At 35.0% G+C, this 27,137-nt stretch overlaps 1 protein-coding gene across 10 annotated transcripts; it reads left to right on the top strand.

Moving 5' to 3' along the window:
- Positions 1-183: 183 nt before the first annotated feature.
- On the top strand, positions 184-26,777 carry git2a (G protein-coupled receptor kinase interacting ArfGAP 2a). Of its 10 annotated transcripts, none has more exons than XM_067405584.1 (22): positions 184-586; positions 4,031-4,164; positions 4,656-4,768; positions 5,387-5,492; positions 5,702-5,788; positions 5,874-6,004; positions 7,839-7,933; positions 8,218-8,263; positions 8,639-8,690; positions 11,651-11,723; positions 11,834-11,931; positions 12,955-13,066; positions 13,162-13,304; positions 13,775-13,924; positions 16,064-16,336; positions 17,003-17,017; positions 18,584-18,673; positions 21,329-21,411; positions 21,616-21,807; positions 23,419-23,574; positions 24,363-24,426; positions 26,086-26,777. In XM_067405584.1, exons 1-22 carry the CDS (start codon positions 505-507, stop codon positions 26,296-26,298), a joined length of 2,508 nt encoding a protein of 835 aa, XP_067261685.1. In that variant the 5' UTR covers positions 184-504; the 3' UTR covers positions 26,299-26,777. The 10 variants fall into 10 exon arrangements, with proteins under 10 accessions (XP_067261685.1, XP_067261693.1, XP_067261686.1 ...); XM_067405592.1 differs by having other exon boundaries at positions 23,419-23,603; positions 26,086-26,220; XM_067405593.1 differs by lacking the exon at positions 184-586 and adding an exon at positions 593-958.
- Positions 26,778-27,137: the final 360 nt, after the last annotated feature.

The following is a 27,137-nucleotide window of genomic DNA, read 5'->3' as shown; positions in this document are numbered from 1 at the left end:
TTGAGTTCATGAATATATTCCAAACATGAAGAGGATTTGTTTCTTCACAAGTATTTACTCAATATTATCGTCTCACGGCCTGTAATAAATGGATAAATTAATAAAATATCTCGCGTTGCAGTGACGCGTCTGTCCACTGTGTGTCAGGCAGCGCTAGAAAGCTGATTTACCCTCACTTTAAACTCAAATGTGTGGTCTGGGAGGGCAGATGGCACGCTACTGCGATCTGATGGGTTGCTGGCAAGCATTTCCGTAGTGTAGTTTTTAATGCATCATGACAGAGGCTTCGTCTGTCCTAATTTCAAGCTAGACAGTACGACATACATTATTTCACGTACAGCAGCCCATGCAGATGCACGCACACGTTTATCTCCTCCGTATGCGCGTCCTCTTCGGGTATGAGATCCTCTTTCAGTGATACAATACTTTTAAACGGATCCCGTCATTATGTCAAAGCGGTGCGCGCTTTAAATTTATCCGTGGACGATTCTAGGTCGATAATACATGGTAATACCCGCGTTACCGGAGACAAGGATGTCGAAACGGCTGCGAAATAGCGAAGTTTGTGCGGACTGCAGCAGTTCGGGTGAGTGTATATATATATATATATATATATATTTCGCTACAGATTTTTTTAGCAAATACTCAACTTGCACTGGACAACCAGGTGATATTACTGAATTAAGTGACCGAATGATAACATTTAACTATACAAATAACGTTATACGATTTAGATTTTTTAAAGAAACCCTCCATAATAAATGTATGCGTTTTTTAACGATGTAAAGCCATTGGCTGTTGTTCAAAACCTAGTGAGGTGTCTACCTAGGCAGCATTTTAGGCATCATTAGCGCGTGCCCAAGCGTTCTGCTTTTTGGCAGCTCAGTCGGTTTTGAGACAGAGCCAGTGTTGACTCAGTTCTACGGGGTTTTCTTCAGCTGCCAGTGATGCTGTGGAGGTTTGTATTTTACTTGGGTAAAAATGTACTTTATTAATCCATAAGAGGAATTCCAGGTGAAAACGTTTAGGTTTGCTTGATGTGGCCTTATAATAAGTGACCCTAACCAACACATGCAGTGCCCTGACTTTTGAGGGGATATTAGAAATAAATAAAATGTCACATAGCATTGTCATCATTACACAGTGTTCATATGTAATAATTTAGCTACTGTCTTAATAAATGTATTGACCATGAAAAACTACAATTCATGAGCGATTTGACCTCCAAAGACTATAAATGACACGAACAACACTTTGATAAATAGAGAACAGTTTCATAGGCCTTCATTTATGAATTGTACTGTTTTTATTATAGACCCATTTTAGTGTTTGAACTATAAAACACGGTTAACTTTCTGTCCTGTTATTTGTTTGGTCATGTTCTGTGGTTCAGTTTTTCTCCTCATTCCCCCATATTGATTCCTCTTGATTAGTTACGCCTCAGTCACCAGCTGGCCTGGGCTGCCCCAACATGTCAGGATCATTGGGCAGTTGTTGTTAGGGTGAATATTTTTAGTCATTCAGCACTGGGTTTTATTTTAGCCGCTGCAGCACTTGATTGGAAAGAGAGCAGCACTTGGCTCAGAGAGAAAGAAAAGGAGAGGGAGGGAGAATGAGGGTGAGAGGGGAATGATGCTTGTGCCAGGTGCTTGATTCTGGCCCTTGGCCTCTTTGCAGCTGTTGTTTGATGCTTCCTGTGTATGAAGGGAAGTGCTTCTAGGCTGCTCTCTGCTTATCAGTGGATCAGTTTTTAATTTAGATAGCTCATGTTTCTGTCAAACTGTTGCAATTGTGGTATCATATCCCTTCACACTGGTTGTAAAACCCCAATTGGTCACTAACTTCATAAGTGACGCTCTTTAATGACCTGCTCACTTGACGCAGTAAAAGGGTTGCGTATTCGTCCAGATTTACCTCTATGGTTTTCCTTATTTAGGGGCCACACTTGTAATCCTCTGTGGGCAAAATAGACGTAAGACAATAAGTGTGACTTTTTAAAAAATTAAATGTACTGTATTTTGTTTCAATAATATTTATTCTTTAATATTTTGTATTTTGAGGGGATTTCATTTCATGGTACTAAACAATATTCACCTCTAAATGATGCACCATTTATTTCTATATAAAATAATACAAATAATAATAATGTATATGGGGCTGTTTATTCCCTAGTTTCTTATAATAGTATTTTCAGACATAAAAAATTGCCCTGTATTTTCATATTTCCTATTCAAGTTGTGCTTGTCTTTTTTGACCACAAAGTTCACAAATGTAACTATTTAAGACAATTTAGCCTTTTATATTCATAAAGCATGTGCTACAAAAGTTCCCTAGTTAAAATAAAGTAAAAAAAAAAAAATTGCAAATGTTCATAACATAAATTTGTTTCAGTCTAAAATGACTAAAGACCCCCACAGGCTGTTGATTTCTATTTCCTTTCAAAATGTAATCGTCCATAAGAACGGAACAATTAATTCATATTTGCATTTAATTAATATTTATTTAGAAAAAAATAATTTGCCTGCTATCAGTCTGAAAATGAAATCCTGAAAACTCTCTGTTCTTGGGAAATTCTGACACTCTGAAGCGCTGACTCAAATCGTTATTTCTGAAGGAAGTGAAATGGCATGTCGGCCCGAATCTGTCCTTAGGAAAAGTTGTTGCGGTGTGTGGGGGGGGGGTTACGATGCTGAAGGGTACGGGCTGTTCAGACACATTAGTCATAGGTCCAGAGTGGTTGGCCCCACTTTCACTGATTTGGCATCATGACTCAGTGAAGGAGTGAGACTATGTATGACATATTCTATTAAAAACTGCCTTGGTATGTGACGTCCATGAAGGACGAGTGCCAGTAACGTATGTGCCAAGTGTTAATGTATGAGCAGTGATTCTGTCTCAGTCTAGGTCATTGAGTTTGTCTAGTGTAGTCGGGTCTCAGCTGGTGGGTTGTTGTGACCCAAAAATCGTTTCCCGGTTGCAACTAAACATTATTTGTGCTTAGTAGTGCTTATCAAAATGGTTAATCAACTTTAAAGATAGGTATAATGCTTTCCATATCTTCTGTTGTTGACTTTCGAGGTTGTGCACCCAATCAAACTTGTTTCACTGGTGGTTATCCGGTAAATCACTCTTCTGCTGGTGGTTGTGTATTTACATATGCTATAAAAAATCAGCTTATTATATTTTATGCAAAAATCATTGTATTTATGCAGTTCATGGTAGTTTGATACATTTGTTTAATACTGTATGATTTTTTGGAGACATCATTGTTTAAATTTCTTTGTACGATTAAACAGTTTTGTTTAACAGTGTATTCGGTTGCCACTATGCGCTCAGTGTCTGAATCTGAAGTGAAAGCGGTTTAGAATCACGCTGCAGCAGACGACCCTCTCGAAGGTAGTGAAACTAAAAAGCCGCACAGTGTTTCCCAGTTCACCTGCTCGTACCCTGGAAGTAAAGCTCAGCTGCTTAGCATTTGTTGTGGTTTGAGGCATGTGTATGTAAGAGGAAGTTAGCGCATTTACAGCCGTAAATTTTCAACCCTTGCTACTGTGGCCTTATAAGGAAGAACTGAGCACCACATTTTGGTGTCATCATATATTGCATCACATAAATATATTAGACCTCTGTGCTACTAGTAATGCTTTATCAGACTATTAAAGTGGAACATAAGCAAATGAATACACATAATATGTATACACCTAGTGTATTTTTAAAGTAAACATGTTTGTTTTTAATGTAAATTAATACATTTTAAGTCAAAAGGTTTGCTTTTTTTGCTTTATTAATGCTCATTTGTGATGATATGATTCATTTGTGCATATTAAGTTCATTTTCTTCAGTGCATTCTTCTAAGAAGCATCTCCCTTCCATCAGGCTTTAAAAAGTATTGTGTTTCTGATTCCATTCTCATGCACCAGCCAAAAAGCTCCATTAGCGTTATTGTGTATTGATCAATGATCACCACACTGCTGAGACACGTTGTTGTTTACCTCCTGTTAATCTGTTGATTTTCTTTGGGGTCCCTTAGATCCTCGCTGGGCGTCTGTGAATAGAGGAGTTCTGATATGTGACGAGTGCTGCGGCGTTCACCGCAGTCTGGGCCGACACAACTCGCAAGTGCGGCATTTGTCACACACCTCCTGGCCGCCTACCCAGCTACAGGTGAGCCCACTCAGACAAATAGGCATCCTATTGGGTTCCTTTTGATATGTCTTGTCTTTAACTGAAGCCACCTTGCTTCAGTTAAAGTCTTAGGCACATTTGAAAGTAGTGGTTAACTGATATGGGTTTTTTTTAATGGCCGATGTTTGTAATCAGCCAATTCAGATTATCTTAAAATGTCAAATAAATGCAGATTAATCGATATATTTAATATATCAACATGCCTAATAACTTGTTTACAAAATGAATACATAATGTTTCTTTTCATTTAATGTTTAGTACATTTTTCCACATCCTTATTTCCAGACCTGCATTTTTTAATCCATCAATAGAGTCTTTTGAATGGCTTTAAGAAAATGGTTTATTGATGTGCGACCTCACTGGAGGGCTTTCCAACAGAGTGTGACTCATAAAGCATATTTAAAGGAGCATGTTGTCATCATGGATTTTTGTCTTGTGATGTATGCCCTCAATTTCTTTCTCATTCACAGATGGTTCAGACATTATATAACAATGGTGCTAATGCAATATGGGAGCACACTCTGCTGGACCCGTCATCCATCATGAGCGGGAAACGCAAAGCTAATCCTCAGGATAAAATCCAGTGAGTATTTTTTTTTCTTTTCTAACATACAACATTGCAGAATGATGTATGTTTGATATACACTATTGTTTAAAAGTTTGGGGTCAATATTGTGCATATTCTTTAAAGAAATTAATACTTTTATCAAACAATGATGCTTTAATTGATTAAAAGTGACAGTTAAGGCATTTAAATTGTTAAAAACAGTTTTCTAGTTCAAACTGTTCTTTTGAATATTCTATTCATCAAAGAATCCTGGAACAAAAATATTAAGCTTTTTTCAATATTGGTAATAATAAATGTTTCTTGAGCACCAAAACCAGCATATTGATTTCAGAAGGATCATGTGACACTGAAGTCTGGAGTAATGGTTGCTGAAAATTCTCTAATGATATTATTATTTTGAAATATAAAACAGTTATTTAAAAAATATATTTCACAGTATTACTGTTTTTACTGTATTTTGGATCAAATAAATGCAGCCTTGGTGAGCATGAGACTTCTTTCAAAAACATTAAAACCTCACAGACCCCAAAATTTTGAACAGTTTTATATAAAAAAAGATAGTGACTGAGATACAGCAACTCCCCCAACTGTTGACTGGCTTTAATAGCGCCATTGTTTCTCTCACCAAAAAAGCCCCAGCAAGGCAGAGTTCATAAAAGCAAAATATCAAATGCTGGCTTACGTCCATCGTTTACCATGTCGAGATGACGACAGTACAGCAGCCGCTGATCTAAGCAAGGTGAGGAAAGAGTTTCCTGTTTTTGGTTGATGTTCTTCTCGATATTCAAATATGTGATGCATCCATCATGATAAATTTTTTTCAGGTTTGACTTGCTTTATTGTTGAATAATAAATTTAAACAGTTCCTCTAGCACATCTAAGGTTTTTTTGTCTGCTATCGGCTTGTTGAAATGTCTCTATTGATGCGCTTTGTCTTTGATTCTTTAGCAACTTCACTCCAGCGTTAGAACTGGCAATCTTGAAACTTGTTTGCGGTTACTGTCACTTGGGGCTCAAGCCAACTACTTCCACCCGGTAAAAACGTCTGTTCTCACCTTAATTTATCATATTCAGTTACATACTAAATGCATTTTTAACTGTTCTGCACTGGTTTAAACAGGAGAAAGGGAACACCCCCCTGCACATTGCAGCTAAAGCAGGGCAAGTGTGTCAGGCCGAGCTCCTCTGTGTTTATGGGGCAGACCCTGGGGCTCCAGACTCCAACGGCAAAACGCCCATCAACTATGCAAGGTAATCAATAGCTACTGCACTGATGGTCCCAATCTGGCCACAGACCTCTGCATTTGATTATTTATTTATTTATTTTTCTTTATTTGAAAGGGGACAATGTACATTAATAAACATTAAAACAATGTAAATGTACCCGAGTTAGCTCAAAAGTGCTAATTTTCATCGGTAGTCCCCCAGCCAGATTTAAACAAGGCAACCTTTAAAAACAATCACAAGTACAAAAACACACAAAAAAAAATTATATTACAACACATTATAGTTAATAAATACAATTCATATAAAAATGATATAGTATTTAAATACACACATAAAAACATTAGTGCCCACAAGTTTGGCTCTCTACAAGCCATTGTTTTGCATTCTTTTTGAATGAAAAGAATGACACATGATTACTTCCTATATATTTTTTGTCAGTGCGGTGATTTTGCAAAAGAGCATTTGTCATCGAGTGACAAGTACTCACCAAAGAGTACTTGTGACTTGGCTGGTTGCTTTCACTAACAAATATCCATGTTAAAAATTTGATGTTTATCTGCTTACCCCCAGCGCATCCAAGGTGAAGGTGACTTTGTTTCTTCAGTAGAACACACATGATGATTTTTAACTGCAACCGTTGCCGTCTGTCAGTCAAATAATGGGAGTGAATGGGAACTCAAAAAATAAGTGTCGAAAAAACTTGCATAGACAAATCCAATTTAAACCCTGCGGCTCATGATGACACATTGATGTCCTAAGACACTAAATGATCGGTCTGTGCGAGAAAACGAACAGTATTTATATAATTTTTTTTACCTTTAAAACACCACTATGTCCAACTGCATTCAGCACTCGCTTAGTAAGGTCTGATCGCGCTCTGACAGCGGCAGTGATGTCTCGCGCATATACTTCAATGAGTGCTAGACATAGCTTTTATTTTTCTTTATTTTCATTTTATTTTTAGCACGTTTATGTGCTTTTGTGATTGTTTTTTTTTATCAGTTTTTGATTATTAATTTTTTTTTATATTTCTGTTCCATACATTTTTATTTTTATTTCAGTTTTAGTAATTTTACATGGTGTCCGTGGATTCTTAAGAAGTCTTAAAATCGTTAATGTAAAAATAAGGCCTTAATCAGCATTCAAATGTCTTAAAGGGATAGTTCACCTAAAAATGAAAATTTGCCGTTAATTTACTCACCCTCAGGCCATCCATGATGTGAGTTTCTTTTTTTTTTTTTTCTCCGGTAGAAATGTAAAGAAGATTTTTAGCTGAAACCGTGGTCCTTGATGATCCATATAATGCAAGTCAATGGCTTTGAATGAACTATAACTTTAAATCCACTTTCAAATGTCTTAAAAAATGCAATCAAACTGACATAGCAGATTTAGATTTTTTCACTTTTTAACGCTTTTTGAAATCGTAAAATCTGTCTAACGCATAAAAGTGAATTAAAACAGAAATATATTACTTTTCTTATATTACTATTTGTATCCCCAAATAACAATGTATTATTATTATTATTACTGTTATGCATTTTCATTCCAGTATTAATATAATAAAAAATATATTTTTTTCTCCTTTAAAAAAGTCAGTTGTTCATTTGTACTGTATATCTTTGCTGAGCATTTTTATATTTCTATATAATTAATAAAAACACTGGTCCACGGGTCTGTATCCTGTCCTGTTTGTTATTTTATGATTCATAAGGCCTGCTGTGCGCCCTATTATTTGTGTAGATTTCATAAGAGACTCCGAGAAAGACCACAAGGGCTGAGGACAACATTTGGCACAGGACCTAAAAGTTCAAAAATAAAAAGCCATGTGTCATAACATCATTGTGTTGTTTGTAATCAGGCAGGCTGGCCATCAGGACCTGGCAGACAGACTGGTGGAAATACAGTATGAGCTCACAGACAGGCTGGCCTTCTACCTCTGTGGGCGGAAGCCTGGTGAGTCAGTGCGCTGACTTGTGTTATCATGATGAGAACTGATGTTTTGATATCCAGCTGTAGGGCTGGTTACGCTGATGAAGCCATTTTACAGCATCCTTTTACTTGAGTCAGATCGGGTTATGGTCTTGAAAGCGCCAGATGCCTCAATAAAATACCACAGTGATGTTACAGTCAGTTTGATGTTTTTAATGCTTTAGTCTGCGTCTTTATCAGCGAATTGCCAGTTGTATATGATAAACCATGGCAATATGTCAGTACTGTCAATACATTCTGTGTTTCAGATCACAAGAATGGACAGCATTTCATTATACCACAGATGGCGGACAGGTAATTATAATCTGATATATTCTGATATATGTTCTCCTGTTAATGATACTGGTGCCATTTTTATAAAGTTTCTTCTGTAGTAGAAGAGTATTCTGGTCTTTGCTAGGTCATGTTTTTGATCTTCTGATATCATCCCAGAATACTTCCCTGAACACCTGAGATAGTGTTCTGAGCTAGTTAATAGTATTTTATGTTAATATCTTGCTATTTTTTTTTTTTTTTTTTTGCTGTCTTTGATGAAAAAGAAATGTGTAAGTATTTTACTTGGCAGTTAATTAAATATCACCTTATCTTACCAGATTTTATTTTAGCAATTTGAATTAAAAACAAAACAAAAACTAATATTTTTATTTTATTTTTTATTTCTTTTTATAGCAGCCTGGAGTTATCAGAGTTTGCAAAAGCTGCAAAAAGAAAACTGCAGTCTGTGAGTCCTCTATTTTACTTTTATTTTTTAAAAACTTTAAGCATTATATCAGCATATATTCCAATATATAAGCATAGCGTACAAAAAGAACAAGACTAAGCACCAGTGTTGGGCAGTAACTATCTAAAAGATTAGATTTATAGATCTAGATTTATTTAAAGGGATAGTTCACCCAAAAACGAAAATTGTCATCATTTGCACACCCTCAAGTTGAAACCTCTATGAGTTTCTTTCTTCTGTTGAACACAAAAGAAGATATTTTCAAGAATGTTGGTAATCAAACCGTTGACTGTAACCACTGACTCCATAGTTGGAAAAAATGCTATGGAAGTCAATGGCTACCCTAGTGAAAAATAAATATACTAAAATGTATTTTTATATTTTATGCTAAGTATACTACAAAAGCATTTACATATTTATGTACTTAATATAAATACCCTGCAATTGTACATTTAGTATACTAAATTGGTATACTTAGTCTGCTAAATTGGAAGTATTTTTGTGTTGAGGTCCAACTAAAGATATACTTAAGTATATTTGATTTTGCAGAAGTGAAACTTTTGCAAGTATACTTTACTTTAAGTACACTTTAAATATCTTGCATTCAAATTATACAGTGATCATACTATCCTTACTAATATTGATATTAAACACATTTTAGGCTTAATATTAAGAAATATGCATTGTGCAATAAAGAACTCCAAATAAAGTTTAATTAGAACATTTATGTCCGTAAATATATTAATGGGTTAGTATGAAACTAATGTAGGCCTATTTTAAATAAATTTTGGTTGTTTTTTTTCACTAGGGCAGACTTTGCATCCATTGACTCTGACATGTTTTCTCACTGTCACGCACCTAACTCGGAAACTCTTAAGAAAATCCATAGTTGCCAAAACTCATAATTATGAGTTCATGTGCATTTTATCTCATAAATACATTCTTTCTGACATGACTTGAAAACTGCTGAAGCTAAACCTTGAACCCCATTGGTCTGCCCTAACATCCTACCATTAGTTGAACCAGAAGTTGACACATACAGTATATACCACAATGCTTGATCTATGTTTCGAACGCGTCATAAAGCCAATGACATCACACTCACCAACAATCGGTTTTGCTGTACTTTTGCTAAACACCGAGTGCACACAATAGGGAATCTGTGGTGCAGATTTTGGCACATTTGCCAGAAGGAAACCTTTAGAGTCTAGAAGCGAATTGTAGCTAAAGACACAAGTCTCACCATGTATTTCAAATCTGAGAATCATGAAATTATTTATAGATGATGCTATATAATTTGATGAGACTTTCTTTTTGTGCAAACCAAAGAAAATGTGAGATAGGAACTGAAACATCTAGTTTGGTGCTGTAAAGGCAGAATTTTCAAACGTGATGTAACTGAGCAATTTGCAAATAAAATGATTTAATTTGTTAAATATTTAAGTACTACTTTAGTCATTTATTTTTGTTGAATCCTATGTTGACCTGTTATGAATAAATGTACAATTCAATTAACTGTATTTGAGTTTTACTTTTTGAGTGTAAAAATAGTATTGGCCTAGATAAAAGTTTACAGGAAATGTGTTTTGAGTTGCAAAAAAGTAATCATGAAGTACGTTTTATAATTATGACCTTTACCTTTTCCTAATTTACCGTTACCTAATTTGCCCACACTTTAAATATCAGGTAGGCTATTATTTAATTCAGATGATTTTATTGCATCTGCACACACTGTTCCCATTGTCTCACTGATAATTAAGTTACTGGTAAAAGGCAAATTCTTAAGTTGTTTATATATTTATTTATAAAGATTACTTTATTGTAGCCTATTTGAAGCACACTCTAATGATGCCATTGGCATATATTGGCAGTATAATATCTATGTATGCACAACACTATTACAGTGTAATTGAATTGCAATTCTAATGTCACCAAAATACATTTGAAGTTCATGCTGAGTGAATTCTGCATTTCAAAACTTAAATACAAGAGTATATTTAAAGTGTACTTAAGTATACTCTGAATAGTTCCACTTTACTGAACTTCAGCACTGCTTTTGGATAGCTAAAATGTGTTTAGTACAAAATTAGTTGCTCCAATTTAGCAGACTTTAAGTCATTTCACTCGGTGGCCATCTTTGAAATGCCTCTCGGGCATCCTGGGAATCATGCCCTATCTCTTTGAATGGGGAAACATCAAATTCTCCAAAACTGTTCGCCAACCTTACGATTACATTTCATATTTGAAATCACCAATGAAATCTGACAACAACTATCTTATAAATATTTTATCCAAATGCTTGAATCATGACAAAAAACTGTATTTTGTAGGCTGGATCAAGCTAATGCGCATGCGCAGACCTAAATGCACATCTCTTCTGCCATGTTTCAGAGGCACGCGTCTGACTGTTTCTATAGAAACCGGTGCTACTAACGGCCACTGCAGTGACGCGATGTCTATTTAGAAGGCGGGACTTATTCCGCCATATTGCACGTTACACTTTCTCCCATTCAAAACAATATGGGTGACACGTCTTGTGTTATTCTATAGTCTTTGCTTTAAGTAAACCAATTTATAGTGTGCCACAAATACATTTAGTTATACTAAATACGAATAAATTGTGCTTAAGTAACTGTCAACTGTCTGGTTACTCATATTTTTCAAGAATCTTCTGTTGTGTTTTTTGCAAGTAGATTGTAGTATAGATAATTGCTTTTTAAGGGTAGTTTAACTGTAGTTCAACTACTGTAGCTTGTTACTTAGAAAGCTTATTTTAAAGCAGCTTCCCCAATACTGCTGAGCACAGAGGAAACGGTTGGGCTTCTCTGAAGCAGATGGCTGTTAAGTGCCCCAACCCCCCAAAAACATTATCTGCAAGTCATTGATCTTTAAGACAGCATCTTTATTTGCTATTTAACCTGTCTCTAAACAGATGACTTATGTAACTAATATAATTGCAGCTCAGTGATCATTTGTTTGAGGAACTAGCAATGGATGTGTACGATGAAGTGGATCGAAGAGAGACAGATGCAGGTGAGATGATCAACATGTGATAAACAATGGAAAGAAAAAGCTCATGAAATGTACATTATACAAGTTCAAAGCGTGACACTGTTATGAGCACTCTCTTTGTATTAATGTAGTTTGGCTGGCCACTCAGAACCACAGCACCTTGGTGACAGAGACAACAGTTGTGCCTTTCCTTCCTGTAAACCCAGAGTACTCATCAACACGAAACCAGGCAAGTACTTAACAGAAAGTTTTGACGCTTTCACTAAAGCCATGTTAACAGGAAATAAAGATATTGCACTTTGACAAGTGACATTTTATGCAGTGTTTGCAGCTAAAAGTGCACCATGCAGAAATGTGTCAGACGAACATGCAAATAAAGATGCCACAAAATTAATAAAAAAAGGAAATTGCATCAAAACTGTTAGTTTGCTTAGACAACCCAAATCACAAAGATGCATATTATAGATTTTTTTTTTTTGAGAAGTTGTACTGCCAACTAGTCAGGAAAGCAGTGGTTTTCTTTTTTTTTTTTACAAATTGTACACTTTCAACAATAAATTTAAAAAAAAAAAAATCAGTTTCAGGTTTTTTTGTTTGTTTGGTTTTTTTTTTTTAAATGCTGATCTATATACACATGCAAATGGTCATTGCTATTTTAAGATATGCTAAGTTGACAACTGCAAAAAATTTTTTTTATGCTCTTGCACTCTAACTCAGTGGTTCTCAGCCTTTTTGATTCGTAGGCCCCCAGTTGTTCAACATAATATTCAGAGCCCCCCATCCCCATATTCGCTAAGAAAGTTCAAGTATTTTTGCTGTGATTATGACAAAGCTGCTTGTTTTTAATCTTTTTATTTATACAGTATATTAAATTAATTAATTAACATAGTTAATTTAACGTATAAAATGAATAAGCAACAGTTATTGAGAGAAAATGGAAAGAAATATAACTTTCAGTATACATCTTGATTTTGTGTATTTTTAGCATTTTTATTTAAAGTTAGATTATGTTAATATATTAATAATCATTTATTGATTTAAATACTTTTATGTCATCCCAAGGCTTTTTTGCAAGTTTGCTGAGTCCCCCTATTGGGCCCCAGCCCCCTGGTTGAGCCGTTTATGAATACAAGAATGTGTCCTGAAAAAAAATACGCCTAATCGAGCTCTAATTATAGATAGTCTTCCATAAGACCAGCTATTTATTCAAATGGTGATTATGCAATAAAATCATGATTTAACTTCTTTCCAGGGAAGACAAAAACTGGCGAGATTCAACGCCCATGAATTTGCCACACTTGTGATTGATATCCTTAGTGATGCAAAGCGACGCCAGCTAGGGAATTCAGTCTCAAGTCCTAAAGGTACAGCCTGCATTCAGACACATCAGCCACTAGTCATTGATTTCTTTTAAAGTTCTCTGTGATGTTTCACAATTGTTTTGTCTACTTCTTCATAGAAAATGTTGAGGTGTTCTTCAAAAGTATGGGTAGTCGTCATGGAAGTGAAAGCCAGGAAATCGACCAGCCAGACTATGACAGCGTGGCATCCGATGAGGACACAGACACTGATTTACGAATAGGCAAAGCAGACAGAGCTAAGGTGAACTGCCACTTTTAAGGAAGTTACAGTTTCAGCCTGTTTCCTGTTACATTTATCAATGATTGAAAGTGGTGATTAGTGTACTACTTTAAATGTAATGGAAGGTTTTGACTGTTTAAAACTACTTTGTCCTCTCATAAAAGAACATGAAACTAGTTTAGTTGTGTTGCTAAAGGTCTAACTTCTTGCTTAAAATGTAGGATGATTTGAGTGATTTTAAATTATGTGTATTTAAATTCCCATACAAAAGTTGTGTATTATGTTTCTCAGATACTTTTATAAATGTTAGAATAATTAGACCATTGTGACATTTGTGTGATAAAACAGATACTGATTTACGAATAGGCAAAGCAGACAGAGCTAAGGTAAGCTGGTGGAGCTTTAGGAATTTTGTCTTGTGCCGTTCTTGCCATCCCAGTGTACATGTGTACATGTTGGCCATCTTTCCATCTTTCTTCTTTTCTCCTCAGAGTCTGGACTCTGATCTGTCCGATGGACCGATTTCAGTGCAGGAGTTTCTGGAGGTGAAAAACGCACTTTCAGCCTCCGAGGCCAAAATTCAGCAGCTGATGAAGGCCAACAGTAATCTGAGTGAAGAGCTGAGATTGATGCAGAAAAAGGTACCAGAGATTCAGCAGTGAGTGCTGAACACCCTGGTCAGAGCAGCATTTCTGCTCCTAAACAAAGCAAGACTGTCTAACCCCTATCCCTGCACCTCTTCTTGCACGTGAGGGGGCGAAATTGCAGGTGACCCAAAAACTGACTGGATGATTATGATTCTTACAATCCTCTGGAATGCTGATGACAAAATAATCCTGTAATAACTGCTCTAGTGTTCAGATAACCAGCATGACTTTGACCTCTAAACCACTGGAAAAGATGCTCTAACAATGACATAAAACCCAAACATAATGACTGTTTGGCATTTGACTGCAGATGATTAGTTGGCATGCTAACCTCCCTAACTGCAAACCTGATTCAGCAGTTGGCTGTTGCATCAGCATGACTCGTTTTAATTATGACTGTTTCTTTATGTATGTACATTAGACAAGGGTTTCCAGGATACAAATCAGCTCTTAGATAAAATTAAATAACGCTGAGCCTTTCAAGCCTTTACTGTCATTTCTATGTGAAGATAGTTAGAAATATCTTTTTTTTTTTTGCTCTTTTGCATTGACATTGAAACCCATTCAAGGATTATTCTGTAAAGGCAAAAAATTATAATGTAGTTGGGGAGAATTCGCTCACACTCACTGAAGTGTGTTTAATATAGTCTTGAATAAATCAAACAGTATTTTCTCAGTGATTAAATAAGGGCAGTCCCTCAGAGGCACAGCTTTTAAAGAGATAGTTCACCCAAAACTGAAAACCGTGTACGGGAGCCTTTGACTTCTAGAGTACGGAGAAAAAAAAAATACTATGAAAGTCAATGGTTACCGTCAACTGTTTGTTTATCTATATTCTTCAAAATTATCTTCTTCTGTGTTCAGCAGAAGATACAAGGTCATACAGGTTTGGATTGACTTGAGGGTAAGTAAATGATGACAGAATTTTCATTTTTGGGTGAACTATCCCTTTAAGGAAGTTACAGTTTCAGCCTGTTTCCTGTTACATTCATGATTATAATAGATGGTGATTAGTGTACTACTTTAAATGTAATGGAAGGTTTTGACTGTTTATGACCGAAACTACTTTGTCCTCTCGTATAAGAACATGTAACTAGTTTAGTTGTGTTGCTAAAGGTCTGACTTCTTGCCTAAAATGTATGATTTGAAAGTTGCTTTTAATTATATGTATTTTTACAAAAGTTGTGTTATATTTTTCAGATAGTTTTATAAATGTTCATAATTAGAATAATTAGACCATTGTGATATTTGTGTGATAAAACTGTGTGGCTTTGCATTGGATGAACATCTGAAAATCGAGATGGCCAAAATCATGTTATCATGAGTGAAGTCCTTAGGCTCTTTTGTTGCGCTCTGCATTTCCTTTCTGATCCTGGCCAAAGTGTCTAGCTTGAGCTATTTGGCTTCTCTGTGAGCTGCAGAGTTAATCTCTCTCTTTCCCTGTAGATTCTTAAGCGCGTCTAACTTGCGCTTGTTCTGTGAACATGTCTAGACATTGCATATGCCAGTGCCTGCATGCTAACTTGGATTTATTGAGCAACTCCATTTAATGGTTTTCTATCCCTTTTTCCTCATTCAAAGTTTCCCTAAGATTTCAACTTAATTTAAAGTAATATTTCATTATTTATCTCGAATAATTAAAACAGTTGGTCATTTTTATAAGATCTAAGTAAATTACCTATTTTTATAGAAGAGTTTAATTTTGTTTCAATGTAAAAATATTAAGTTACTTTATTGTTCAAATTTGATAATTATTTTAATTTATCATTAGCTATTTTTATCATAATCTCACAAACTCTCTGCAGTTTCATGGAGCAGAAATGCTCTAAAAAGATGGATATATTATTTAATTTAATATTTATAATATTGGCAATCTCATACGCCAAATTTTAAAACAATTTCAGCCAACTAAATTGTAGAAAATAGGATATGATTCATTTTTACTATTTAATTTATTTTTTTCTAATTAATGATAAAGACTAATTTTGTTGGTAATGTAAAAATTCAGTAGGCCTGAAAGAGGCAAAACTGAACATTTATTTATCTATTGATAGACAATTTCCCGTACGCTCAGCTTTGCTACAGTTTCTGCTTTTCTATGCATTTCTCTCGCTTACTCGTGTTTCTCTTCAGCTGCAGTCTCTGCAAAGCGAGAACAGCTCTCTCAGGCGGCAGGTCTCCGCTCAACAACCCTATCAGGCCCCCGGCGGCCCAGACCACCCCAATCCCTCCAGTCCCTCCTCCTCTTCCTCCTCCTCCTCTGCCCTGAAACGCCACCTGTCAGCACGGGCGAGCCGCCCCATGTCTATGTATGAGACTGGCTCTGGTCTGAAGCCCTTTCTCCCCAAGGGAGAGACCCCTTACCCTGAGGAGACCTTCCCCACCCTGCAACCCTTCCCAACCTATGTAAGTAAAGACCTGCCTCTCGCCTTCTTTTCCTTCTTTACCTTCCTTTTCTAATGTTGCAGCATGCTAGTAGTATCCTGATGGTATGTTTCCAATTCTCAGCGCTTCATGAGAGTTTCCAAAATACACATTACTCAACGTATTACTTCACTTTGTATTCTCTTGGCTCACATATCAGCTATTTCACCATATTTCTGTTTCCTGTTTTAATTTCATGTCAGTTGGGACTTGCAAAGCATGTTTTTATTGCCAACTCAATGCACAAGTCACACAGTCCCATTATAATTGCTTTATGTAACTTTGTACATATAATTTCAAATCACAGTTTTAAGTGCACTAAGCAATTTTTGTCTTTCTATTTTGCTGGCCAATACGACCAGAGATGTTGTATCGGTGTTTAATAATTTAGGGTTTACTAAGATAAAGTGAGTTGAATTTGGATGGAAATGTGATCTCAAAATGACCGACATGCTCAAGTTAGTGTACATAATTTTTTTCAAATGTATTAAGCATTTATTTAGGGGTAGATCTTTTCACAGTGGAAACATTTTTAAATGTTGTTGATATTGTTTTAAACAACAGAAATATTTTTTGTATATGTCAGCTACTCTAGCTGACAAATTTCAGTATCATCTTGATGTAAAATGTCCAGTGTTTTATTTTCAGTTGCGTTTATACAATGTAAGTTCCTGTTCCATTTCCTTTTTTTGAGTGTTGTTGATATTAAAAAATTACCCTAATTTTAACCCTATGTTTTTTCATCGCAATTACTGCATATTAATGCTCCTGATTATTTTCAACTGCATCCAAATGTTAGAGCTGTTCATACTTCATTCTCCAGTCATTATTATTTAACATTTGCACCTGGTTCTATAAAACACTTGCTAAAAAAAAAATTTACAATAAGGTTTGCTGCAAATTTTTTTTTACAGCATTTATTAATCTAGGTTCATGTTAATGGATTAGTTCACTTTATAATGAAAATTACCCCATGATTTACTCACCCTCAAGCCATCCTAGGTATATATGACTTTCTTTTTTCAGGTGAATACAGTGTTATATTAATAATCACCCTGATGCTTCTAAGCTTTATAATGGCAGTGCATGGAAACCACCTGTTTAAAAGTGCATCCAATCATCATAAATGTACTCCAGATGGCTCCGGGGGGTTAATAAAGGCCTTCTGGAGTGAAGTGATGCATTTGTGTAAGAAAAATATCCATATTTAACACGTTTTAAATATTCACCTTATATGAAACAAATTTTTTTGTAAGTTGAATACAGAAGGCGGTCTGGCAGAAGCTAGTTATTTTACTTTATAACGTGTTAAATATGGATATTTTTCTTACACAAACACTTCACTTCACTTCAGAAGGCCTTTATTAACCCCACGGAGCCGTGTAGAGTACGTTTATGATGGATGGATGCACTTTTATTTTCTTTTTTTTTTTTGCCATTGTAAAGCTTAGGAGCATCAGGTTGATTATTAACATCAGAAAGAAGGAAGTCATCTACACCTAGAATGGCTTGAGGGTGAGTAAATCATGGGGTAATTATCATTTTAAAAAGACATAATCCTTTAATTTTAAAATATAACATTGTTCATTGTGAATTAATGTTTGTTCGTAATACATTACCTAATATTAATTTATACAACTAAATAACTTGAAATGTTAGAAATGTATTGGTAAACACTACCGTTCAGAAGTTTGGGGTGAGTACGATTTTTTTTTTTTTTTAAGTACAAACTTTTAAACTGTTTTAAAATGCTTTTAGAAAGAGTTCATTAAATTGATCAAAAATGACAGTAAAGACATTTATAATGTTAGATATTTATATTTCAAATAAATACTGTTATTTTAAAACATATTTATCAAATAATCCTGGAAACAAATGTATCATGGTTTCCACAATATATTATGTAGCGCAACATTGATCATAAGAAATGTTTCTTGAGCAGAAAATCGGCATAATAGAATGATTTCTAAAAGATCATGTATGTATTAAAAATAAAAAAATTTAAATAGTAATAATATTTCACAATTACTATTTTTTACTATTATTTTGAATCAAATAAATGCAGCTTTGGTGAGCCTCTTTCAACCGGTCTCTTTTTAAAAAATCTTGCCCACCCCAAACTTTTAAACTACTATATTGTCAAAAAGTTTCTACTGACATCATGCAGTTGTACAAAAGTCAAAATTACTCTATAAACTTGTCATAAATCTTATTTGCACCCCTTTTTAGACCGGAAAGGGTGTGTTTGCGGCCACCTCCTCATCCCTCCCCTTCCTCCCCTCCTCCCCATCCTGTTTGCAGTATGAGAGTGCGCAAAGGGTTAAGTACATCCTCACATGCTCCGTTCCTCGTGGGACCGGCCGAAAGCTCCCAGAACCCTTTCCCCCCTCTCCACCATCCTTCACAAACTCGTCTTCTACCTCTTCTACTCCCATCCATCCCCTTTCCTCCTACTCCTGTTGTGCTCCACGCATCACCATGCATGAACGGTCCCTCCAACAACCTTCCGGGGGCTGCTGTTTTCAACTGATACGTATTTCTGCCTCATCCTCATAAATAGCACATACATTTCATGGCTTGTCTTCATTCCCAGGGTGCACTGCACTGCTCAGGGCTTGTCCACTGCTGCTACTGCTGCTGCTCACACATCTGTTCAGGATGCCTTGGAATGCTACTGCACATGCTCTGGGCTGACAGTAAAAAGATGATAATACACACTTGTGAAACATGTAGATGAGCTGGATGAGCTGCAGATTGCAGCCACATTTAGATTCATGTTGCTATTGTCACAGAGTCTGATAATAATGTAAATTAATTTAAATATAATAGATTATTAAATTCTGTATTGAATTTTAGAAAAAATGTCATACCAATATATCACAATGCATTGATGCATTTTATACAAGGAGATATGTGTAGAGCATAAGAGTAAACAAGTGATTGTGTGTTCAACGGAACATTAGTTTGATTATTTCGACATGTGGCGGTTCTCCAAGCATCATGACCGGTGCTGCCCTGCCAAGAAGTTGCCACAATATTCTGTTACACTAATTTAGTAATGTCCCAACTCAGAGTGCTGCTGGCATCTGACCCCATTACCTCATATCCTTGAGCACAGTAAATCATGCTCCAGTGAGACTGTCAAATATCTTTACTGTAAATGCTTTACGGAACTGTGAAGGAATACTCAATCAGAGCCATGACCTAGATTCAGTTGTAACCCTGAGTTTTACCCCTGAGGACACACTAGTTGATTAATAGTTAGATTACTTTAACTTTTGCATCCGCTGGTCTGTGCTGGTCCACCCCACTGGACTTTTAAGTGCATTCAAGATACCGTTTAAATGTAATTTATTCCTGTGATGGCAAAGCTGAATTTTCAGCCGCCATTACTTTAGTCTCCACATGATCCTTCTGAAATCATACTAATATGCTCATTTAGTGCCTAAGAAACATTTCTTATTATTATCAATGTTGAAAATGGTTAATATTTTTATTGAAACCGTGATACATGTTTCTTTTCACAATTCTTTGATGAATAGAAAATTCAGAAAAGAACAGCATTTATTTGAAATGGAAAGTCTTTGCTGTCTGTCACTTAAGATCATTTGAATGAATTCTTGCTAAACAAAACATATGGAGACTGGCACTCAGTTGAATGTGGTAGATTTTAGCTTGGCTAGAAGTGCAGTACTGATTAACAAATGTAAGACAGCGCTCTTAACCTCATTTAATGACTTAAAGGTGCCGTAGAAAGTCTTTTTAAAAGATGTAATATAAGTCTGTGAAGTTTCAGCTCAAAATACCCCATCGATTTTATTTTTTATTTTATTTTTTTTTAATACATTTTTTTAACTGCCCATTTTGGGGCATCATTAAATATGAGCTGATTTAGGCTGCAGCCCTTTAAATTCTCACACTCCCCACCCACGGAGCTCGAGCTTGCCTTAAACAGTGCATAAACAAAGTTCACACAGCTAATATAACCCTCAAAATGGATCTTTACAAAGTGTTCATCATGCAGCATGTCTAATCGCATAAGTACAGTGTTTATTTGGATGTTTACATTTGATTCTGAATGAGTTTGATAGTGCTCTGTGGCTAAAGCTAACATTACACACTGTTGGAGAGATTTATAAAGAATGAAGTTGTTTATGAATTATACAGACTGCAAGTGTTTAAAAAATGAAAATAACGACAGTCTTGTCTCCGTGAATACAGTAAGAAACGATGGTAACTTTAACCACATTTAACAGTACATTAGCAACATGCTAATGAAACATTTAGAAAGACAATTTACAAATATCACTAAAAATATCATGCTATCATGGATCATGTCAGTTATTATTGCTCCATCTGCCATTTTTCGCTATTCTTGCTTGCTTACCTAGTCTGTTGATTCAGCTGTGCACAGATCCAGACGTTAATATTGGCTGCCCTTGTCTAATGCCTTGAACATGAGCTGGCATATGCAAATATTGGGGGCGTACATATTAATGATCCCGACTGTTACGTAACAGTCGGTGTTATGTTGAGATTCGCCTGTTCTTCGGAGGTCTTTTAAACAAATGAGATTTATATAAGAAGGAGGAAACAATGGAGTTTGAGACTCACTGTATGTCATTTCCATGTACAGAACTCTTGTTATTTAACTATGCCAAGATATATTCAATTTTTAATTCTAGGGCACCTTTAACTAACCTGATTGCTCACCTCAGTTTTTAACACCTTGTGATGCTTGTCAGATTTTAGTGCTTGAAAGATCTGATGAATCTAATGCTTGCTTCTAAAAACTTGCTTCTTCCCTACTGACCATTCCATTAATGTAGATAGTTGAATTTAATTAGTTTTATTTCATATGAACTACCAAACATGTTAATATTTCCAATTCCATCACCGCAGTTTGATTGCTCGCCACCTTTGCCATTTAGTGACGTCACGTTTTTCTTGCCGTGTCCTTTCCTGTCTCTTTAGGCCTCCAAATTTGACAAGCAGAGCAGTGTGTCTGATGGTGACTATGATAACACGGTCAATGAATCTGATCTGGATGACTCCGGGTATGTGTCCACTTTCCTTTTTATGACCTGAAATAACTCTGGTCTCAAATCCTATCATAAAAAAAACAGCCTTTTTCCTCTGAAAATAAGAACGGTCTGTCCTCAACTTTTAGCCAAGTAAAGTGAGGAAACACACAAATGATGCTATAAAGGCATCAGGCATTACTCATCCCTTGGTTTATATTACCTCTTTACTCCCTGCAGCTTTGGCCGTAGATGTCGTCTGCGCAGCAGTGGCTGGATGGGAGAGAGCAGCTCTATACCCGAGCTGGATGATCACGAGTGTGAGCCTGACTCCAGTCTGCCCACCACAGAAGACGTCATCCGTAAAACTGAGCAGATCACCAAGAACATCCAGGAACTGCTGAGGGCTGCACAGGAGAACAAGCATGAGAGGTGAGGGGACATTCAATGTCAACATCTCTATTTCTTCCTTTATTTTATATGGCAGCAAAAAATCTGAGGTCATTTAATTTCCTTCTTTCTTTTGTTAACTGCCACATATTTAACAATTTCACATGTACATTTTTGTGACTTTCCATAAGTAGGGTACAAATCGTTTCCCCATTACTTGCATTTACTCCCGCTCACATCGTTTCAAAACTGTGACTTACTTTCTAATGTGGAACATAAAAGAAGATATTTTGAAGAATAGTGACCAAAAAGTTTTCTTTTTAAAGCATTAGAGACACAAATCAATGTTTTTAGTTGTGAGAACTTTTAGATTTTTCAGATGAAATTTCATCTGAATTAATACAAGCATGAGAAGTGTATAATTTTAAGTGCATCGAGTTTTTTTTGGCCTGTCAAAATTTTGACAATGTGCTGAATTAATATCTATTTCACTGTAGTAAAAAATATTTTTTAAAATGAAAAAAATATTTACATCATTTCTACATCATGAAGGGAGGGCAAATAAATACCTTCATAACATTTTAATTTTTTTTTTATTTATTTTTTTAATTGTTGAAAGTTGCTGTAAGAGAAAAAGCCAGTATATCCAGCATTAATTCTTTAACTGGCTAGTCTGTACTGAGTGATAGTTTAATTTAGTCTAAATTTGCCATAATTAGTTATTTGCAATAATTTAGTTATTTACAGATCTATTTTTTCTATTAGAGATATATATATATATATATATATATCTATATATATATATATATATATATATATATATATATATATATATATATATATATATATATATATATATATATATATATATATATATATATATATATATATTACAAATCCCAATTAATCGATTAATCACATCTAAAAACGTAACTTTTTTTGTTAATGCGATTAATGGCAATTAATCAATTTAACAGCATGCATATATATATTACACACACACTACTGTTTAAATGATTTAGGTCAGTACAATTAAAAAAAAAAAATACACTAAAATCAGTACTGTTGTGAAATATTAATAACATTTAAAATAACTGTTTTGCATTTGAATATATTTTAAAATGCAGTTTATAAATAAGCTGAGTTTTCTGATGAATAAAAATAATTTTTATTAGCATTTTTATTATTCAATTTTGATCCATTTAATATGTCCTTTTTTTTTTTAAAGAATCTTACTGTACCCAAACTTTTGAACGATAGTGTATATATTTAATATTGATTTTTTTTAAAAAAACAAATCAAATCAAAGTAAAGTAATTGTGTTGCAAAAATGACAAACCGCTTATAAAATGAATAGAAAATGTATTTAGTTTGACCTCCAGAGGTTGACATTGAACATTTTCTGAAGGTTAAGCACTGCCCTTTGTATATAGACGTTTTATTAAAAATAAAAGAACGTACAAATTGTTGTACCCTATTCATGGAAAGTGCCTGTTTTTGTAATTCACTTGTTCCCCAACCAAAGAATCAGTTCCTCCATTCATACCTTCTCCATTTTCCATCTGTTCTCAATTGTCTGTGTTCATCATTTGGGGTCTGTCCCATCGGGGGCCATGCTCTGTTTGGGTCCCGATCTGTTTCTTTCCCACCCAGTGGACCATGTGAGCAGAGGGAGAGTGTCCGCAGACTTAGACACAGTCTGGGTTGTTTCAGCACACTGGTGCCTTGGGCAGACAAGCCCCCGTCTCCCATGCAGTCCCTCGGCCTCAGAGCTCCCCACCCAGCCAACCCCAACAACCCTGCCTCCTGGTACTCTGGCCTCTGTCCCTGCCTCACAGGCACAGTGTCTACCTCTACCTCTCTCTTCATAACTTACCCACTAATTTGAACATGAATGTAATATGCATGATTACTGTTATGTCTACGGCAATGCCAAAGGCCTGTATCGGTTTGCATTGTCTTCTAAACTTCACCTTTATTTGCAGGAACTCATGTTGGTGCACTTGGTTTCTCTTTTAGGAAAAGGCTTTGTACTGACATCCATCTAACTTTTGATCTTTCTGTTTTGCACTGGTTTGAATTTGCAAAATAAGCTGTGTGGTTTTCAAGATATTTCTCAATTTGCTGAAGAAAAACAAACCTAGTTATTTTAAAAAAAAAAAAAATTAGTTGGGGGGGAAAGAAGAAAAAAAGGTTTTATCCACTTAATGTCTGCATCATGTCTATTGCACAACTAACATTTAAAAAAAAAGTCTGCATGTTTTTTCTTTTTTTGGTGGATTAATGCACAGAAATGCACTTATAAAGCCAAATATATTCCATTTATTTTTTAAATATATCTGTGAATGGATTAAAAAAAAACTATTCATCAAAAAAATATATTTTTAAAAGACAGAAAAAAAATCTGTATACAGTAAAATATTATGGACAAATTGTATTTTCCATGGCAGTATAAATGTCCAGTTTTAAAGCTTTATCCACCGATGGCTCTCTGGTTAGCTTTTTTTTTTTTTTTTTTTTTTTTTTTAACACCCCAAACTCTGATGGTTTTTATTTTGAGATTTTAATACAGTATCTATCATTTTTTCCTCCAATAGCTTTATACCCTGCGCAGAAAGAATACATGTGGCTGTGAACGAGATGGCTGCCCTCTTCCCCAAGGTGTGCAGTTTCTCCCTATACTTCATAAATGCAATAAAAAAAATCTATAGGACAATTCAAATCAAATTGTATAGCACTTTTCATAGTACATATTGTTTCAAAGCATATTTTCAGAAAATCATGATGTTAATGTTTATAGTATGATTATAATATTCATAATGTTTATTATATTTATATATATATTAATATTATTAATTATTTAAGTAATGTTTATTTTAATGACATTATTCACTCAAATATGTTTATACATTTAAGTATCTTTATGCTCTACAGTTGCATTCAGCAGATTAGAGCTGGGTGATAATATAGTAACATTTTGTGAGGATATAGTATATATCGCCCTATGCGAGTATACTGTATTTATGTAAATAAAGTTGGACATACTTATATATTCAACTTTATATAAAGAGCTGGTCAATAATATAGTTACATTTTGTGACAAAATAAAAATCAGGCAGTTTGGGACAATATAAACAGTCATGTAGCTGAGATTTTGTTATATAGTATATATTATTTAGTATACTGTATGTATGCAGGTAAAGTAGGATGTACTTTGTATCCAACCATTAATATATTGCTGGTCAATAATATAGTTCACATTTTGAATGTACAGTGGCCACAAAAAGTATTTGGACACTTACTGTAGGTCAAACTTTTGATAATGTTATTTATATAAAAATGTATATTATGGTAAGGTCTCGTTAGTTAATGCATTAATTACATAGTAATTTGCACAAAACTCTAGATGGCACAGGCCGGTAGGTCTGATTGGTTGTTGTTACATCAGCGGTAAATGAGCTGCGGCCCAACATTCAAACAAATACGGGTAGTGTTTGCGTATACAGCGTGTTTTCAGAATCCCTCCACCATCCCCAGCTCCACCTGTATAGATCTGCTACGGGGGTTAAACCATGTATATTACATGTGCAGCAGCAGCATGGCTTGCATGCTCACAGCAATGTCTGTGAAATGTATTGGCAGGAGCAAGTCTCGGACCAAATACATAAATATTGCAATATCCATTACCATACCAATCTCCCAAGAGTTGTCATGACAGAACTAACAATTAGCAATACATTTGTTATTGTTGACCTTAGTTAATAAACATACAACTGTTTATTACAACTGTTAGCTCAAGTTCATTAAATATTAACAGATCTGATTTTAATAATGTATTAGAGAATGTTGAAATTAACATTAAGATTAATAAATGCTAGTATTTTTCATTGTTAGTTCATGTTAACTATTGCAGTTAAATAATGTTAACGAATGGAACCTTATTGTAAAGTGTTACCAGTATTATTAATATTATATAAATAATGTTTATTCTAATTTTATATATTATTCACTATATAATGCCTCACACACCCAAATCTTAATGTGTGTGCATCAGATAGATGTTCAATTCAACCAGAAAAATTGTAGAAATCCCACACACCGCTCAGACTTGCTTGATAACTAATTACTTTTTTATTTTTTGCTGTTTTTTTTTCTAGTTCTATATTATTCATTAAAATATTTGTATACATTTAAATGTGGCTTAAGTGTCCAAATGCTTTCTCTGGGTCATCTGGACATATATTTAGCAGTTAACCGAATCTTGAACTGCTATAAAATGGTCTGTATGTATTTTATGTGTATTTTCACCTTTGTCCACAGAGACCACGCTCTGAGACAGTAAGGAGCTCTTTGCGATTATTAACGTCCAGTGCAAACCGCCTGCAGAATGAGTGTAAGAAAGCGTCTCCTCTGGAGAGCAGCCCCGGAGCGGACATGCAGTTGGTCACCCAGCAGGTCATCCAATGTGCGTATGACATCGCCAAGGCTGCTAAGCAACTTGTTACCATAACCACCAAAGAGAACAACAACTGATCCTGCTTCCACCCATTTCCAACTGTAATGCAACCCTGATGTTATTTTATTAGTAATTTTGTCTGTTTAGATTTTTTTTTAAATTTTTTTTTTAATCCAAGCTGTATTTGCATGTTTTTATTTCTAATTTAAAGTGTCTGTCTGGCTTGAAGCCATAAGATGAAGACTGAAATGTTCTCAAGGGTTGTGTAAGGATGTGTGTATGTGTTGATCTGTGAAAGTGTATTTGACTAGATGTTGTGAGCAGAAATGGAGCAGCCAGTCACTAAATATTCAGTAAATGCCTGACTCTTTGCACTATTCTGAAAACTTTATCTGCTTTTACCTCTTCATAATCAAACACTTAGTCCATAATTTGTGGAATATTTGAAGACTTCAGATGCAAAAGCCTCAAAGTGCCATCTGAAATTCTTCTAAAATGAGCATTTTTATCAAGCTTGTATGTTTATGTTCAGTTATTTCACTTTAAAGGCAATGAAAATGACCTATTAATTGCCATTAAAGTGAAATAACTGAACCTAAACATGTGAGCTTGATAAAAATGCTTTCCGACGGCACTTAGAGGCTTTTGCATCTGAAGTCTTCATTTGTGTTTTTTAATTGTTAAAATTAAGCTTTTTTTCCCCCCAATGATAATCTTAATGAAATCTAAAATGTGTTACAAAATATTATTATAATCTATTTGTACAAAACATTCAGGTAGTGTGGTCAGATATAGGCCAAGTTTAGGTACAGATACAATAAACTTGTAAGTATAAAGATGTCACATTAAGTAGGATCAGATTTAATTTCTTGTCTGAGGTTAAATGGACTTTTTGGATACGCCAGGTGGCTATAAT

This window comes from Chanodichthys erythropterus, chromosome 13 (genome assembly GCF_024489055.1).
Source record: "Chanodichthys erythropterus isolate Z2021 chromosome 13, ASM2448905v1, whole genome shotgun sequence".
Classification (NCBI taxonomy): Eukaryota; Metazoa; Chordata; class Actinopteri; order Cypriniformes; family Xenocyprididae; genus Chanodichthys; species Chanodichthys erythropterus.
The sequence above is the reverse complement of the archived record's forward strand: the minus strand, read 5'-3'. Positions and strand labels throughout refer to the sequence as shown.

Excerpts from the sequence above, each read along its gene's own strand:
- git2a (XM_067405584.1), top strand. The coding sequence starts at position 505 with ATGGTAATACCCGCGTTACCGGAGACAAGGATGTCGAAACGGCTGCGA. Across the intron at positions 5,789-5,873 it reads AAGCCAACTACTTCCACCCG|GAGAAAGGGAACACCCCCCT; the intron begins GTAAAAACGTCT and ends TGGTTTAAACAG. Across the intron at positions 8,264-8,638 it reads ATACCACAGATGGCGGACAG|CAGCCTGGAGTTATCAGAGT; the intron begins GTAATTATAATC and ends TTCTTTTTATAG.